General features: G+C 35.7%; 1 protein-coding gene across 1 annotated transcript in view; it reads left to right on the top strand.

Annotated features, from left to right (window-relative positions):
- The first annotated feature begins 850 nt into the window (after positions 1 to 850).
- ZBBX (zinc finger B-box domain containing) overlaps positions 851 to 19553 on the top strand; it is a 103598-nt gene continuing 84895 nt past the window's right edge. Inside the window, 5 exon segments of the mRNA XM_090285909.1 lie at positions 851 to 918; positions 5432 to 5545; positions 8843 to 8933; positions 15659 to 15707; positions 16566 to 16675. Coding sequence (XP_090142035.1) covers positions 851 to 918; positions 5432 to 5545; positions 8843 to 8933; positions 15659 to 15707; positions 16566 to 16675 — 432 coding nt within the window.

Here is a 19553-nt window from a genome sequence, read left to right as displayed (position 1 = left end):
AAGTAAGGACTCTATGATATTTCATTTTATATTTCTTTAAGAGTATTTTGAATTTAGAAAATTTTATTCATATAAAATAGTTTTGCATATGATTCTGTAATTCATCATTACAGAGTAAATTATTATAACACCATGAATAATTGGGAAACTCAGGAAATAGGGTGTTGTGAATAATTTAATTTTCCGGTTAACTTGGAGTTAGGCAGAAAATATTTTTTGTTTCATTTCTTGTTGAGAATTCTTTCTAAATATGCTAATTTTCTGTCTTAGGCAGAGCATCATTACAATTTTCTTTGATAAATGAGGATATTAAAATGCCTTGGGTAATCATTACCTACTTTAATTCTCATTTTACATTATCATATATGTAAAAAAAGAGGTTTTAAAATTTGGATTGTATCTCTTTACACTATATTTAGCCTTGGATATTATATTTGGATGGGGACAAATAACTGATATATATTTTTATAATCTTAACATAGGATAAGCAAGAATATGTATTCTATTTGTCTTTATGAATGCATTCTTCACTTTCAGATAAATATTTGCACAGCCTTTTGCTGCATAATTATTGGTAAAATTTTATTTCCACTAAAAATGTTATATTTATAACTTTATTAGTATGTAAATTTATATAACTTACAATAATTAACCATATAAAATAATTCCTTGTTGTTTAACCTTTGATTTAGCCTTTTCCCTTGTAACAATTTCTGTTTTTCACAGTTATATGTAGTTTCAAATTTGTAAGTTAACTTCTTTCCCTCTGATATAATTCTGTTGTCTTTGTTACTTTTTTAGAAGTTTCCACAAATCATAGTTATTTTTTGACAACACTAAGACAGCGATCATGAACACCAAAGATTTTGTAGTTCTTCCATGGGGAAAACCTGGACATTCTGTAAAGCTAAAATATAAGTAAGTGCATACATATTCATTTAAGTAGAAATAGTTACTAAAGTCTCTGTATATTGTAATTTAAAATGTTCTTTTCACATGAGACTCTTTAATGTTTAACTAAAATTTTGTGAATTTTTACTCGAGTTTCTTCACAGCTGTATTTTTATCTGTAAGAGAGTTAGTTTGAAATATAAATCTATATAATTTTAAAAATAAAAACTAAAACTATTTATGCCACAGGAATCGAAGGGAAAAGTGAAGGTAGGGCTTACTAACTATTAAAACAATAAAAGAGAGTTACAAACATTTTTGTGACATTTATTCAAAAATTTAAAAAGCATTAACCTGAAGAAAATGAAAGGAACTTAAAATTGAAAAAGGAAATACTAACTAACCTAGCACTTTGTGTAATTAAAAGATGTTATGTTGAATTCTCCTTTCTCTGGAGGAGCACTTTCTGTTCTAGATTGTCTGGTAGATGCATTGAGCCAGAGCTGAGCAGTTCTGCGTACCTTGGGAATTTTGTGGCATGGCAGGGATACCAGAAGGGTCGATGTGCTCTTTGCATTTGAGATCATTTAGAGTCACTGAGAATTCCCAAGATCTTTCTCTCAAATATCACTAGGGCTAGCCAGCATGGGTTGGGGAGACTGTTGGATTTTATTTATTTATTTATTTAAACTTTATTTATTTTTAATCCTCACCCGAGGACATGCTTATTGATTTTTTTTTAGAGAGAGATGAAGGGGGGAAGAACTAGAGGGAGAGAAACTTCAATTTGTTGGCTCTCATATGTACCCTGACTGGAAACAGACCTGCAACCTAGGCATATGCCCTGGCTAGGAACCGAACCCGTGGTGTTTGGATTTGTGGATGACATTCCAACCCACCGAGCCACACCAGCCAGGGCCAGACTGTCAGGTTTTAATTTTAGTTTCTGACTTCCCTGATCCAGATCAAGAGTCCTGTGGTTGTTCAGTGTCTTTAGAGCTTTCCTAATTCTCCATTTACTATAAAAGCATCGTGTAAACTGGAAAATGTTACAACACAAACTTATGGTATGATCATGATAAGGATTAACATATTTTGGTGGGGATGGGAGCTATGCAATTGCTAGTATTACCAGTATCCTTTTTTTTATGCAAAAAGAGAAGGGCACATGCATTAGTTGATTTTAGTGATACGTTTCAAGTCTTTGTATATATACTTACCAATATTCATCTGACAAACATTTATTTAGAATGCTAGGGAATGGTGGCTACAGAAGTAGAAAGTCACAATATTTGCCATCAGGTACAATAACTTGTAAAGGATGTAAATAAGTAAAATTACATTTACAACATGGCATGAATCATGATGTGGTATGAATGCAAATGGCCTCAAGAACTTGGCCCAAATTGCTGGATTAAGGTTAGGTGTCCTCCAAGCTTTGTCTGGAAGATGCAGTTAGTTGGGTGAAACTTGGGCAAAGGCACAGAGACTGCATGGCCTGGGGACTTTCAGATATACCCAGTTGGCTAAGACTTATAGAACAAAGTTGGAGAGAAGGGCAGTGTTGTATAAATAACAAACTAACTTGTATACCACACTGAGGATTCTGGAATTTATCTTCGATATGAGGTGGGGATCACTGTTTTCTGACTTGTGTGTCTCCCTGATTTATCCATGATCCACAGCCTATAAAAACTAGAACTGGAACAGCAACCCTGTGGTAGTTACTCTGGAGATCCATTTCTTGTCCTTTCCTCATTCCAAGCCTATTTTCATTTGACATTGTCCTAACAATTTTCTTAACATTTGTCCGACATTTTCGTGTTTTCCATTTTCTGTACCGCAGTGGAGGTTTCAAAAACATTAAAAGTTCTCTAAGCAAATGAGTGACATAGTCATGTTTGGGCTTTTGAACTCTTCCTCTGGAAACCACATGGAAAATATTGTAAGCCCCTGAGACTTTGGGCTGGGACACCAGCTCAGGGACTAATCCCAAACTGTCCCCATCCCATCCCAGAGTGATCTTGTTCAGGAAATGGCATCATGACCTCCTGGTCACTCAAGAAAGAAACCCTGGATTGCTTTAGAAGTTTTCTTTGTTCCTTCCCTTGGGCAGTAATCTTCTTCTGGTCAGCCTCCAAGTTCAGTTTATGCGAATTTTTTATATTCTCAGATGTGCCCATTTTTCTCTACTGTCTCTATTATTAAGATTATTTTTTAAAGTATATTTTATTGACTATGTTGTTACAGTAGTTCCAATTCTTTTTCCCTTTGCTCCCCTCTGCCCAGTACCCCGCTTCCTCCAGCAATTCCCCCTCCCCCCCTTAGTTCATGTCTATGGGTCAGGCATATAAGTTCTTTGGCTTCACCCTTTCCTATATTACTCTTAGCATCCCCCTGTCTATTTTGTACCAACCGGTCATGTCCCTTAGTCCCTGCACCATTTCTCCACCTCTCCCTTTACCCTTCCCAGCTGATCCCCATACCTATGATTCTGTTCCTATTCTGGTTTGCTTAGTTGCGTTTTGTTTTTATTTTTTAGATTCAGTTGTTGATAGTTGTGACTTTGTTGCCATTTTAATGTTCATAATTTTGATCTTCTTTTTCTTAAGTTTAAGTTCCTTTGACATTTCATATAATAATAGCTTGATGATGATGAACTCCTTTAGCTTCACCTTGTCTGGGAAGCACTTTGTCTGCCCTTCCATTCCAAATGATAGCTTAGCTGGATAGAGTAATCTTGGTTTAAGTCCTTGCTTTTCATCACATTGAATACTGCTTGCCAGTCCCTTTCTGCCTGCAAAGTTATTATTAAGATTATTAAAATAGTTTCCTAACTGATTGCCTTGACTCCAGGTTGCACTGTTGTTTAATTTTACATTATGCAACCAGAGTGACCTCTCTATACAGCAAGTTTGATCAATTCTCTTAAAATCTTTTAATGATTCTTATTGCTCATAGATTCCAAATTTCAATTTCTCATCATAGACTCCTACACTGTCACCCTCAGAAATTCCATTTCCTCTCACTTTTGCTGCCCTGCACTTAATGCCTGGTCACATAGAACTTCTACTCCCTTGGCCCACATGTCACTCTTTTTACTGGTGCCTACACTTTTCTTTATTTCTGGAACATTGTTCTCACCACCTCCCCTTGACTGGCCAAGTCCTTTCATCCCTTAGGGCTCAGCTCACTCTTCACTTTCTCTAGCAATTGTTCCTACAGTCTCCGGGGTTGGACATTGTGTGTGACTTTCCCATATGCTCTGATACCTCCCTGTGCATCTCCAGCGAGTTCACTGTCATACTCTATCTCAGTTACCTTCATGCTTGTCTGTGTTCCCCTCCATACTGGAAGCTCCATTGGGTCTCATATCCTATCACCTACTTTAGTGATGGTGTGCACTCGGGCCTGAATTACTCCTTGTAGAGCAGATACAATGAAAGTAATGCCTGTGCCTCAGTATCTTTGCAGCTTCTCTGAACCTTCTTGATAGCTTTTGCCTCCTGTCACTTTTCATATATCTCTCAGGATCATGTCCATTTGGGGACATATCTTTGATCCACTTGCTCTTTGGTGACTGCTCACCATCTTTATAAATTAGTTCTGATCTCTATTATTCTTAATTTGGTTCCTTGCTAGAGCATGCATGGGTGCCCATGGTACAGAATTAGAGTAAACTGCTAATATAATAATGAATATACAGTTTTAAACTCACAATAGATCATAAGGATAGACAACTATGTTGGCTTAGACCTATGAAAGAGTCAGTAACTAATGCTGACTAGAGAACAGAATTGTAAATGAAGAAAATGGCTTGTGTCAAAAGCTTGATGAGCTTCAGATATTAATATTAAAATCTCTTGTACAAGAATCTATAAGGGGGCTCTTCTTTGTTCTCCAAGAAAGGTCTCTTATTGCCTTCCTTCAGAGGGAACATTTGATGGTATTTGGCTCAGTTCCCATTTAATCTTTTTGATAGCCCCTGTACCAAAACCTTTAATAGATGTTTTCCTCAAGCAGGCTCTGCTTTTTTATTTTTAAATTTTTTTACTATATACACATGACATAAAGGTAGAAATTTACTTAAGGTTTAGAAAAAATATGCTTATACAGAAAAAATTGTTTTTTTAAATTGTCTTTTAAATACTGTGTTTCAAACTTCTTGAATTCTTAGATAAAATACAGTATAAAATTAAAAAAATAAATTTTCCTTTGTTTGCTACTGTGTACCATAGATATTCATATATGAAGGCATAGCTCATATATAAAGTGAATTATGATTTCAAACCTCTAGCAATGCAATGGGGAAAACAAAAGTATATGATTTGAAGACATACCTTGTTTAAGGAGAATATTAATAAACAGCAAATGCTAACTTTAGAAAGCATAGTTCAAAGACGAGCAAAGAAAGTAGTTAAAATACTTTGTTTATTACTCATAATTTTACTTAAGAGACAAAGATGGTATACAATTATTTAGCCTTGTTTTTGTTTGTTTGTTTATCCTGCATAAACACTCTACCTTTAAACCTTATCAGAAACGCTCGAGAACTGAGGATGGAGAAAGTCCAGTTGGAGCTGGAGAACCAAGAGATGGAAAAGAAACTGCAAGGATTCCAATCAACAAGGAGCAAAGACAAGGAAGAAAGACAGTAGGTGGAATTCTTAGAGAATTTTAGAGGACTAAACTGAATTAAGAAAAAACTTAGGTGCTATGGTCATTCCTATACAGATCTGTCCTGAAAGAATAATTGCTGGCATTTCTTGATGAACAGGCAATATTAAATTTCTCAAATGCCATATGATTTTCCTTATATGTGGAATCTAATAAACAAGCAAACAAGATAGAAATAGAGTCATAGATACAGAAAACAGAAAAATCTCGTAGGCACAGACAACAGTGTGGTGATTACCAGAGAGAAAGGGGGTGGGGGAGGTAAAGGGGGGCTAAAGGGTGATGGAAGGAGACTTGATTTTGGGTGGTGAACACACAAGACAATATATGGATGATGTATTACAGAATTGTACACCCGAAACCTTTGTAATTTCATTCACCAATGACACCCCAATAAATTCTATTAAAATTTAAAAAAAAATTTCCCCCTACTTTTCATATTTTTAGTTTCTTGTACAAGGCATGTTCATTAAAAAAAAATTACCATTTCTTTTATTTTCCCTGAATCTTATTTACTCTTATATTTTCTTATTTCTTCTGAATCATTTATAGTCTGAAAGGTTTAGGACATTATTACAGTATTTGCCCTTTGCTCTCATAAAATTGCCATCAACAGGAGATTGTCAGTTAATGTTTTGGGACATTTTTCTTCATTAAAAGACTTTTTGAGGCAGAAGATTACATGTACATGTATAAGAATCACTCAAACCTTTAAGTACCTTTGAAATATTTTTAGCAATGTGGTTTAGCTGAAATTTTATGAGAACTCTCTAATATGATACCTCATATTTATATTAATTTTTACTGAGATTTGGTCTGATTATAAAAATAATAAGTAAATATGATAAAAGTCCAATAGAACTGAGAACTATATAATGGAAGTTATCTCTTAGCTCTAAGCTGATTCTCAGCCAATTTTGCAGCACCACTTTTAACAACTAAAATTTTTTTCACCACAAATGTCTTATCTTTGTACACGTTTATGTGTATATATGTGTGTGTGTGTATGAATGCGTGTGTAGCTGATGTATTTTATGTTTTTTGCAAATGAAATTATAAAAATATGTGAACTGATTCACAACCTACATTTCTACTTATATCATAGTGTTCCCACCAAATCAGCACCCATTGATATCGTTTTTAATGGTTGCATAGTATTTCTTTGTGTTTATGTAATAGCACTTATTTTTCATATTTTTATTAAGTTTTCAGTGTTTTTTGATTATATATTCTCCTATGGATACACTTCTCTATATATTTTTGCTTATATGTGCAAGAGTATCTATGGGATAAATTCTTATCTGTATATTTTAGATTAAATTATATGAGTAGTTTTGATATTGGTAGCCATTGATGAAATTGTCTTTCAAATAAGCTTCAAATGTAACTTTCTCCTAAAGAGAATACGGGTGCATGTTTTATGTGCTTTTGCTGGTAATGAATATCACCAGACTCTATGTATATTAAATTAGTTTCTGTTTGGTGCAAAAAGTGATAGTGATCAGATTTCTATGAAGTAACTTCTGGACCATTGAAGAAAATTCAAATGTTTATTGTAGTTTTAGTAATATTTATTTTTAAGTATAACTCTTTGAAAAATGTTCATGACATTCACACACCCTTTCTAATAACCAGAGCATTGGTTTAATCAAGGCACTTTAATGTTGTACATCATCCCAGGTGACAAAGTTTATTGTTTATCTTTCTGTTTTCCCCCTAATAATTTAATCACTAGTTCTATGTTTGGGGACTTCACTGCTTTGGACTTCTCAGTGGATCACAAATACGTCTGTGAATCAGAGTGTCTGAAATCAGCCCTCAAGAGGGAGTGTTCCTTAGCTCTTTTATAGAATTTTAAAAAATGTTCTAAAGCTTGACTGAGTTTTCAGAATAGTTAAATGCTTTTCTAAGGTCACATAGATAGTAAACATCGTATTCAGAATGAGAACCTGTCATTTAGTGGTTAGGACATTAAAAGTCCAGTGTTCTCATCTTGGTTTTATTTTTTATTATCTGTGACCCTGAGAAATTTTTCATCTTATTATTTTTTAAGTGGGAGTTTGACTCCCTCCTCTGTTGACTTAAGAAAAATTGTGAGTCTCAAATAAAGGTGCTTTGAAAGTAAACTGTAAAGCCAAACAGTTTGCCTTCTTCATAATCTCTGTTATCTTTCAGTGTAGGGCTAATTTGAAGCTTTAATAAGGAATTGATCATTTAGTAGATCTGCTGAATCTTTTTGGTTATTGTTTTACTTTTCCTCTTTACATTTGTGGACCTTAAGTTTTAAAACTGTAAAATTTTCTATAAATCAGCAAAACTATATTTAGTCATTATAATGTCTAAAAATGGAATTCTTCATCTCTTTGGATATTTCACTTTTATTTACTTCATCTCAAAAGTTCCAAATATGGTAGAGCTATACAAGGTCTGTCCAGAAAAAGTCCAGCCATCATCAGTATAATGAGAATGTTTTGCATGACATCAGTGTAACCTGGCAGCCAAGGAAAATGAACTGGAATGCACATGCATGAACAACGATGACTTCACTGTACTAGTCAGTGGGGGCGATAGATGCCATTCAGTGAACATGCCCACTGTGTGGCTGTCGCATTTAAAATGAATGAGCAAGTAGAGCAACAAATTTGCCTCAGATTTTGCATTAAGCTTGAACATTCATCTGTGGAAATTCTTTGATGATTCAGAAAGTGGCAGCTGTGGGCAACCAGTGATTGGCAGCCTCATCATGACAAGGCACCTGCTCATGCATCATGTCTCATGACGTTTTTTGGTGAAATCACCCAAGTGACTCAGCCTCTGTACAGCCCAGATTTGGTGCCCTGCAACTTCTGACTTTTCCCAAAACTCAAATCACCTTTGAAAGAAAAGAGATTTTAGACTGTGGAAGAGATTCAGGAAAATATGACTAGACAGCTGATGAAAACTGGGAGAACTGTGTGAGGTCCCAAGGTGCCTCCTTTGCAGGGGACTGAGTTATCATTGTCCTATGTACAATGTTTCTTGTATCTTGTATCTTTTTCAATAACTGTCTCTATTTTTAATATTACATGGCTGGATACTTCTGGACAGACCTCATATTTTAGAGTTACTGTGAATATTGTGGCATTATTAGTATTTCATTTTCATTTTGTGGTGGTCTGTTACATGTTAACAATTGAATTTCCATTTCCTGAAACAGGAAAAAATATATTTGTTTTCATTAAAAGGAGAAATGTATTTAGTTGTTACATTTATCTTCTGTTTATATGTATTGAAGGTCAAGCGGATATTACTGGAAATCTGGAAAAGTGGGCAAATTGGGTAATCAATCATATATAATGTCACAAAATAAAGGAAACGTTATTAAGGTAAGAAAATACTGTTTTATTCTCAAGCAATTTGCTAACAAGAATACATAAATTATTTCTTCAGGTCTTGCATTCCCTTCCTATTCTTGTTTTAACAACTTCGTATACTATTGGATTATGATTAATTGTTATAGGTTATGTAGAGCTTTAATATTCAGATATCTTTTTTGTTTTCCATCTACAAGCTGATCTTTAGAAATTCACTTTGAGTTGAAATTTTTTTTAACTAATTTTTTTCTGTTAAGTTCAGTGTTAGTTTCAAGTGTGTGAAATAGAACTGTGTAGTTCTATTTTAAGGTGAAAGCTCTTATTTGATGTAACAAAGAACAGATTTTTTTTCTCTGCCTTTTCATTATATCACGTTTGTTTAATATGTTAATGTTCTGCTTAAATAGTAATTATTATTCATATCATGTTGATTCTATATGTGAAGATACCCAAGGGAAAAAACTCACAGATTTTCCAGCTATAGAATTTCTTTATCTTTACCTATATATTGTAAAACATAACATTGCATTATATGTATGATTAAAACCAGACTGTCTTTTTGAAAAGAAAACTTTTGTTTCCGAATTCTTTAGCACAAGATTCATGAATTTGTAATTTTTAACTTACATAGCTTTTTTGTTTTATACACCTATTATTAAACTTTCATTGGGCAGTTGGCATCTACAAACATCTTACTTGATGCTTCTAAACTTATTGGTTTTGAAAAAGCATTCTATTGTTTAATGTAATTTTCTTACTAAAGTAGGTTTCTTTAATTTTTGGATTAAATATTTTATAATCCACTTTCCATTTTTTATTATCTTTCTGAGATATAGTGTTCCATGTTTCAGATGTTATTTTACATATGACATATTAAAAAGTCTGACTCAGTGGTTATTGACTTGTTTATTCTTTAGTATTTTTTAAGTGACTTCTTTGTCATATAGTGAATCTTCCTATTCTCCAGTAGATTCTGATCTAATGTGAAAGATGATTCATATATGAAAATATTTATAGAAAGCAACAGTATGTAATTTTGCCATAACTATTTAGTGTATGAACCATCTGTGCTTGGGCAATAACAGTTTAGTTCTCCAAATATTTCAAAGTCTACTAGATGGGTTTGTATAAATCATAATGCTAGTCCTCACAATCTTCATAATTGAGTGGAAGGATGAAAGCATGGTGGGGAGATGGGTGCTGTAGAAAGTGGGTGTAGAAGATGAGCTAGAACTGGAGGGAAGGCCTTCAATAACAGGCTCAGGAGTCTTAATTTTTAATATTAATTTGGTGAATGGAATTCCCTGACAGTTTTGGAGCAGGAGGATAGCAAAATTAAGATGATAATCTTTGATGGTTGATTTTGTTCAAATATCAAATGCAGTTGGAATTTATAAATATAGAGCAAATGATATCCAACCTATTCTGATTATGCATCACATCAATAAGGAATATATTTTAAGCATAGCTTTGTACACATGAACTCTTTATTTATTTATAACTAGAATTCATTTACATATATATATATATATATATACTTACTAATATATCATGTGCATTGTAAAGCAAAATATGGAGATTAATCAAGAGCAATATAAACATAAATAGATGTTTGTTTTCTTCTCTCTGATCTTTTCCTGAGCTCCCTCAGGCATACATACAAGCTACTTTGGTATTGAGGCAGAGAGACTACTAAAAAAATATAGAGATTCAGATAAGAAGAGTCTAACTTAAAATGTAGCAGAATATAAAGGAAAATATTAGACCAAAAAACCAGTGATAAAGGGAAGGAAGAAGTCAAATATATAATTTATATTGCAGCCTGAATTGGCTAGGAAACAGAATAGAGAAGAAGGTTAGAAAAAAAGTTCTGGGATATTTATTTAGACCTTCTTCCCTGTCTCCCTCCTCCATCCCTCCCTTGCTCCCTCCCTCCCTCCCTCCTCCCCTCCCTTCCTCCCTTCCTCCCTCCCTCCCTCCCTCCTCCCTTCCCTTCCTTCCTTCCCTCCCTCCTATTTTCCCCCAGTTTTATTGAGGTATGAGTGACAAATAAAACATTTAAATTGTACAATATGATTATTTAATATACATATGTATAGTAAAAGGATCCCCCCACTGAGTTAATTAATACATCTATCACCTCACATATTCCTCTCCTTTTTTGTGTGAGAACATTTAAATTCTACCCTTGTAGCGAATTTCAAAGATTTTGAATTTTCATTTGAATTCTCATGTGTTAGTTGAAGCTGAGAGAGTAAATGTGGTTCTTAAGAATTTACAAAAAGGAGAAGAAAGGTATAAAGGATACAGTCGAGGATAGGCAGGTGTGAGGGTAAAGTTCAAAGTATATGCAGGCAAAGAGAACTTTAATATTTACCCACTGTTTTGTATCAGTCAACAGTTTAGCTCTTTATCTGTTTTATCTCATTAAGTGCTTATATTACCCTTAAAAGGCAGTTGTTATTTTTTTAGTTCCACAGATGAAGTATTTGCCATCGGAAACATTAAATAACTTGCTGAAGGTCAAGTGCCAGGGCCAGGATTGCAAATGCAGGCTTTCAGGCGGGTCCTAAGGTAATTTGCCAGCTCTGCAGTAAAGGCAGCCTGAGAAGAGAAAAATGGTAGGAATAGAACCGAAGTATGATAATGTGATTTCATAGAAGAGGAAAGGGAAGGAGGGTGTCTTTAGAAAATATGGAGAAGTCAACATTGCCTAATACATTGTGTAGTGGACCAAGTTTTGAGTCTAGTTTCAGACCAGTGTTTCTCCACAGGGGTCAATCCTCCCCCTCCCCATGCTGCCCCAGGAGACATTTTGCAATGTTTGGAGACATTTTTAGTTGTCACCCTGAGAGGGTTTTTTTGTAGAGGCGGCTGTTGTAGTTGTTCGTTGTCCTAATGGTAGTAACGGCTACAGGCGAGGGGTGCTGCCATACATCCTACAATGCATTGGGCAGCCCTCACAGCAAAGAATTATCCTGGCCAAGGTCAAGAAACCCTGTTTAGACTAAATTTCTCATTAATTTTATTAGCTCTGTGATTTTAGGCAAGTTATTTGACCTTTGTGTTGCCATGTTTGTAAACATGCATCATGGTACTTGCTAACTACACAGAGTATTTAGCAGCGTGTGAGATACTAGGTGTGAAACCAATTGTAACGTTACCTGAAAATCAACTGAAAGTGCCTATTCATGGAGAATGAGAATTTCTAGAAACACTGAATATGGTTTGATGATTGGATGTAAAAATATTTTCAAGTGGTTGAAAAAGAAAGGCAGGTGGCAGTGAGAAAAGACTAATGTTTCAGTGATCGTGAGAAAAAGGATGACCTCCTAAGGGTTTGACAGGATCAAGGGAAGACTTTATTACATTGTTTTTTAGATTCAGGGAGAAGATGAGACAGTATGTAGTTGAGAGATGAACTCACAAAAAGGAAGTAAAAATTAAAGATGCAAATGAGAGAGGTGCCGGTTTCTGGGGGTGTGGTCTTTGAAGAGGCAGGTCATTAGGAGTTCTTCTCCACTGGGAAGGAGGGTGCATTTTCTCTGAGACCAGGAAGATGGGAGAAAAAGAAAAAGCAGGTGGCAGTAAAAGTAAATTTTTAGAGGTGTTATTTGACAGTGGGTGAGGCAGAGGAAGCAGTGGGAAACTTAATGGAAAGACCTCAACGTTTTCAGTAAATTTGAAAGCAAGATCACCTGCTCAAATTAAGGAAGAGAAATGGGGTAAATTTGAGTTTTTTGGAGTGGAGAAGTTCTGCAGTATACACTGTGTGTGACTGAGAATTAGCAGCAAAAAAATACATAAATTGTGGAAGAGCTGTAAGAGCCCACTGGAGTTGCTCAGCATGGATTAATAAGGGACCCAGTCAGTATTATTTCATCACAATGCTAGGTATGTATGGGAGGTTTAAGAGGAAGGAGGTAAGGTGATTATGGTGAGCACTGAGAAACTCTGATTTTGGCATTTTGAATGTGTGGCCATGTGGACTGATGCTTAGGTTCAAGGCTTTGTCATAATGGTCAAGTGGCTGAAGAGACACTTAGAAGTTCACAGTAGTCAGCGTGTTGGAGGATTTTCAGCTTCAGGATGTCAGGTGAGCATGGACATTGAAGTGTCCATGATCCTCCCCCAGAAATGTAGTGAAGAGAAACACTGGGCAGATTGCTGACCTTCAGGTGGACAAGGATTCTGGATATTGATAAAGGCAGTAAGCGGATGGTGAGAACCCTCAGCCGAGGCAGCTCAATGGTAAGAGCAGAACAATGCTGTGGAAGCAGCACTGAGGAGCAAACGGGGACAAAAGGTTTTCTTCTCCTGGTGAGTGAAAGGGAGTACAAATGAATCTAGTTCCTCTGAGAGTCCTGTGGTGAGGGAGGTTGTGTCAGAAAAAGATAGGTCCAGTTCATGTGAACAATTCGCAAGAGATGTTTTTAGGAACGGTTTAAGGCATAAGACAGTTAAATGACTATTTTATAAGTGCTCCATCGAATGACAGGGGGGCCTGGATAGAAGGACAAACAGGAGAGATGGCAAAGGTCAAGTAGTTAGTTAGATTAAGAATGAGAATATTTGTGTGGCTTGTGGGAAGAATGTGGGCCCAGCATAGCAGATTAGGGCATTGGAGGGAGTTTGGAAGCATCTGTGAACACCAGGGAGGCAGATGATGACAGAAGAGTCTGACCCCAGTCTTCCAGATGATATTATATGTCAGTGTGGTAGAGCCACTAAGCTGCCCTGGTCCTTGATGGCGCCCCTTCAGTGCCTGCTGGTGGAGGCATAAGTGGGTTAATAAGGCATACACTTTAGTATATTGAATTACTGGTATTTGGATATACCTACATATGCATATATGTATAGCCATATGTATGTACATGAATGTGTATGTGGATATGTGCGTGTGTGTGTCCCTGGCCCCTCAACTCTTTCCCAAACAGATAAAAATCAGATTTAGGAGGAAATTCTATTTTTGGAGAAATAGCTACTAACAGTTTGTTCACTGAAATATTTTTATGCAATCTGAATTATTTTAAATATATATGAGCAGGAAAATATTATTCACAAAACTAAAAACAAAGTATTAAATTTCCCTAATCTTCCTAATAATGGGTTCTGTTTGCTTTAGCAAATCCTTTCTGCCCAGGTAGTCTGCAATTCAGATGTATCACTAAGGTAATACTATTAGATAAATTGGTTATAAAAATGAGATTAAATTATTTGTAACTTGTATAGCATTGCAAGTTTAAAAATAAAAGCGTGATTCACTAAGAATTGCTTATTTCAATCTCATTTCCTTTCTTTCTTTCCTTTTTGCTGTGTTTGGTACATAGCATCTGAGAAACTACTTAAAGAATGTGAACAACAAAAGCCCTTTCAAAGCAAAACCATTAGATTCACTGAGAATAATTAGGCTGAAATTTTCAGATGACTGCATTTGGTACAGCCATAGACAGAGAGGCAACCATTGTTCTCATATCCTCATGTACAAATTGGGCAATTGAGCGTGCAAATTGCAAATTGAAAACTAGGCATACATTAACAGTGTCTGTGTAAATGTGCGTCCTCCTCCATGTTCACTTGTGTACTTTGAATGCAGGTTTTAATAAGACCAAGGCAGGTATGTGCAGTTGGTGAGTCTGTTTTACTTCTTTAAACCTTAAAATCCCAGGATTTTAAGTGAATATTTATCTGAAATACCTAGCAGTGAGTCTTAATTACTTATTTATTTATTTATTTTTGGCTAAGTCAGGGATCACACAAAATATATTTGAAGGTTAAGGTTATAAGCATTAAAACATGTGGTTCTCTAAATTAGGCAAATAAGATAATAATATTGGTTCCTCCAGTTATGTAAGCAGAGTAGCTCAGTCAAAATTCAGTTTAGACTCAGTCTACACAAATATTTGACTTTGTGTTTTTTGGAAAGATTAGAGATAGAAAAACCTTTAATATCTGAATAGTAGTGCTTTCCTTCAGAGAAGGAAAACTCTGACTCCAAAAAACCTCCGCTGCCTTGCGGCATACCTCTTCAGGGGAAAGGCTAGGGGAGTAAACCCCGACAGAAAATCCGGAGCCGGAGTCCCTAAGGCGGTTTGACGTTGTAGTCAACACCGGCAACTCCTGCGGCGCACCTGAAGCCAAGCTGTATTGACTCCGTCTTTCCCTTGGACCCTTCAGCTGCGAAGAGAGGGGGGGTCTGATGCATGGGCAACAGCAGACCCTCCATATCACCCTGCCCAGGCTCTGTAGCTTCAGCTTCACTGGAGAGGACACTCCAGCGTCATCGCAAGATGTCGATTCAACACTGGAGGAGACAGATACCGTGTCACTCCCGAGTCGGACTGCACAGCCATTCTCGGCGGTGCAGATAGACTCTTAAGAAGCTACACCATCGTCTCTCGAGACGGACGGCTGCCGATATATTCGATATAGTGCTTTCCTAAAATCTCTTCGTGATGATATATTATGATTTTTGTCTAACACATAATTTATGGCATGTTTAAAAGACTGGTTTTTATATATTTCCAAAAAATTTTAAATAAATTTTTATTAATTTAATTTAAAGGTTTTTTTTTTTTGCTTTTAGATGATCTATTGTATATTATTCTTTCAAAATGTTTGGTTTGTTCAAGATGCACAAAAACGTTATAGCTTTCTAATGTTTTTGTTAATGACTTAAACTTTCTTTGAATAAGAAAACGTATACCTAACAAATAGTGTCTATTTCATTAATACAGTTTTCTCCTGGAAAGATGAGATTAAAATTACTGAAGGAGCAGCTTCAAGGTAAACAGCTTACTACTGTATTATTAGCTGCTACAGATATAATTTCTTCTACATTTGAATTACATAAAAAATTAAAGTGCTAGAATTGGGGATTCTAAATCCCCAAATGGTGACTCTACATTTGATTTTCAGACTACATTTCACTTATGTTTGTTTGAAGGGGGAGCTTATTTTATTGTCAAAGAATGTCAACTTAGAATATGATTATAATATAGCATTTTTCATAATACTGGTCCTTAAAGTTTATTAATATAATCTTTTAACTAAGATAAGAATTTCTCATTATGAATTTATAAACTAAAATTTTATTCTAGGAAATTAAGATAATATTGAAAAATTCCTTTATATTTTGAACCATTTTGACAATACCCAAAACCCAGATCAATTTTGAATATATACTAATTTCAAATGAGACTTCTTAATAGAGGATAAGCACATTTAATTTGAAAGGTTAAGATGATTTGGTAGAACAAGTTCTAGATATATATATAAAACATTTATTACAGATGTCCTGTGTGGGCTTCCGTGTGATCCAGCGATGGGACAGAATGCTGTAGGTATTCTATCAAGAGCATAGTTTTTAACATTTATTACATTCTATAATTTTACGTGTCCAATTTAAGTGAGTTTTAAGCAAGGTGGATATAGGTGGATATGTGTGGACCTGTGATCACGGGAGGAGGATGTGAGCTCCCCAGCCTACTGGGAGAACTAGACTTGGCTACATGCCATTCTTATTAGGTAACTAATATTTAAATATTATTTGAGCATTTAGAAATATGCATACTTTCATTACTTCATCAATCAGAAATCTGAACATCATATTTTAAAGTGATTAGTCTGACTTTTTTCTTCCAGAGTCAGTAAGACAACCATTTAATTATAAAATGGCAAATTCTTCTGAAAGTGAAAAACCCAAGACGAAAGGGAAGCTTTGTGGACAGTGTGAGAACGAAGCTGCGCTGGTAGTACGTACACTTAATAAGATATTGGAGTAGAACTTACGCACGGGCTCAGCCCCTTCTCCCATCTGAGCCTACCTCGGTGGGCACGTGCTTTTCCTTTGTGACTCGTATTAAGGGCGAGGTGTGTGCATGCTGCCCATCCTCTCATTCCTGTTTAAGGCACTAGCTTAACCCATCCTCTCTGCCTGGGAGCGGGCCTATCAGCACACAAATATGCCGCAGTAGCTTCCATCTAAAACCAAAGCCAGATCTACAACAAACATTCTCCTTTGTCACCCACATCTCCCCTGTACTTCTCTTCTGGTAACACTTGAAGGGTTGACTGTACTTGCTGTCATCATATTCTCTTCTCCCATTCTACTTTTTTTTTTTCATTGAGATATATTTTATTGTGAAGTGGACAGACCTTAAATGTATAATTAGATGCCTTTTGACAAATGTTTACACTCTCATCAAGATAATGGAATAGCCCTGAAAAGTTCCCTTGTGCTTTTTCCAATTCATCTTCACCACAAAGGCAGCCACCGCTCTAATTTTAGCACTTTACATTTAGTAGTACCTATTTTTGAACTCTATGTAAATGGAATGATAAGGTATATATACAGGTGTGGGCAAAGTAGTTTATAGTCATGAGTATGCAAAACACAGAGTTTATTCCTGCATTATTTATAGTTATTATTAACCTTTTGCCCACTCCTGTATATATATATTTTGTATGTACGTTTTCTTTTGCTCCATATGGAGATTCATTCATGTTACATTTACTAGTAGTTTGTTCATTTGTATTACTGAGTTGTATTCCATAGTACAGATACATCAAAACTTGTCTATTCATTCACATGTTGAATGACGTTTGAGTTGTTTCATTATATTTCCTGTCATGTTTAAGGCTTCTGTGTACATTTGTGTGCAAATCCTTCCCACCACCACCCAAAATGGCATTTATTCTTTCTTTCCTTAAAAGTTCTGAAGTGAAAAAAACTGCAAAAACATAATGCTTTCTGATAGCTCTTTAACTTTTCGTAGGTGTCAATTCATGAATTAAAAAAAAATATTGTAAAATACACCATAATTTAAAAGTTACCATCTTAGCCAATTTAAGTGCACAGTTCATCGGCATTAAGTATATTGCTGTGCTACCAGCACCACCATCCAGCCACAGAGCTCTTTTCAACTTGCAGAACTGGAATTCTGTACTCAGTAAACAATAACTCCCCATTTCTCCTCCCCTCAGCCCCTGGCAACCTCTACTCTATTCTCTGTCTCTAGGAATTTGATGGTTAGGTTTCTCATATAAATAGAAACATATAGTATTTGTTTTTTATCAATATGTAGTATTGTCCTCATTTCACTTAGCATAATGTCTTCAAGATTCATCCATGTTGTAGCATGTGTCAGAATTTTCTTCATTTTTAAGGCTGAATAATATTCCATTGAGTGTATTTCCCATTTGAGTGTTTATCCATTCATCTATTGTTGGACACCGGATTGCTTTTTACTTTTTGGCTACTGTGAATAATGCTGCTGTGAAATGGGTGTACAAATATCCAAGTTTCTACTTTCAGTGATTTGGGGTATATACACAGAAGTGGAACTGCTAAATTCCCATTCTTTCTTGAACCCTCTTCACTCAATACAAGGTCTCCACTACTGTCCAGTAACTGCTCCTGTGATGGTTGCCAGTGACTTATGCATTCAATTCTTGATTCTTATTATATCTATCAGTGGTTTTTTCTTAGTTTTTATCTTCCTCTATCAGTACTATTTCATACAGTATCCCTCTCCTGTTTTATGACTCTTCACTTGGCTTTCTCTGAAACACCATTTTCTCTTGGTTTCATTTTATTTTGCTGGCTATCCTTTTTCAACTTTCTTTGTTGGTTTTCTGTATTCTTGATCCCTTAATGTTATGATGCCACAGGCCTCAATTCCTAGTCCTCTTCTCTAGTCTATCTATACTTACTCTTTAGGTAATTTCATTCATTCTCTTGGCTTTAAAGACCTTCTCTACTTCAAGGGTTAAGGCAGTCCTCCAATGACCCAGCTTGGTGGAAAACTCTCTGTCCAGCAGAGGTTTCAGGATCATGGATGAGAGAACAAATTTACCCAGGACATTGTCTGGAGGGAGGAAAGGTGCCAAATCTCTCTAGTGGAGAAGTGCATTGAACACTTTCTCCTGGTCCCTTTAATTGAAGAGGGAATTTGGGAGATATGAGGTCAAGACCTATGAATCATCAATAAGCTTTAGATGCTTGGGTTAGAGTTGACAGTTACTGATTACAGGTATCAATGTAAAGAACACCGTGACCAGTCTGTGTCAGAGTCTGTTAAACATCCTGATGACACACTGACATCAGGTACAAGGCTTCATACATTTTCAGCAATACACTGTTTATAGTCAACTAAGAGATAAGAAAAGCAGAGCAAGCTCTGAAGCATAATATGCATTCTTCAAATCCAATTCCCATGGGAACCTCCTGGGTGGCCTTCAAGTCATGTCTGCCACTTAACCTTTTCTGGTGTTCTGGTTGAGTCTGACAAGGCTCTCAGGAGCTTGGCTCATGGTTTTGGATACAATTCTTGAAACCACACAGAATGGTCCCCTACAGAGAGTTCCCAGATTTACATCTCTGACTCATACCTCTCCCCTTGAACTTTCAACTTAGTCTGTCTAATCAGCACTTCAAGATGAATGCCCAACAGGAATCAGTAACTTGAAATGTTCAAAACTGAACTTTAGTTTTATATCCAACAAATTTCCTCTCCCAACAGTCCCCTCATATCAATAAAGGTCAACTCATATATTACTGACCCCGACTGCCCCTTATAAAATAGCAATAACTGGGTGGCAGTCTCATTTTATGAAGCTTCTTCATTCATC

Source organism: Furipterus horrens, unplaced genomic scaffold, assembly GCF_987537825.1.
Source record: "Furipterus horrens unplaced genomic scaffold, mFurHor1.1.pri manual_scaffold_1, whole genome shotgun sequence".
Taxonomy (NCBI): Eukaryota; Metazoa; Chordata; class Mammalia; order Chiroptera; family Furipteridae; genus Furipterus; species Furipterus horrens.
Note: the sequence above shows the minus strand (reverse complement) of the source record. Positions and strands in the feature narration are given on the sequence as shown.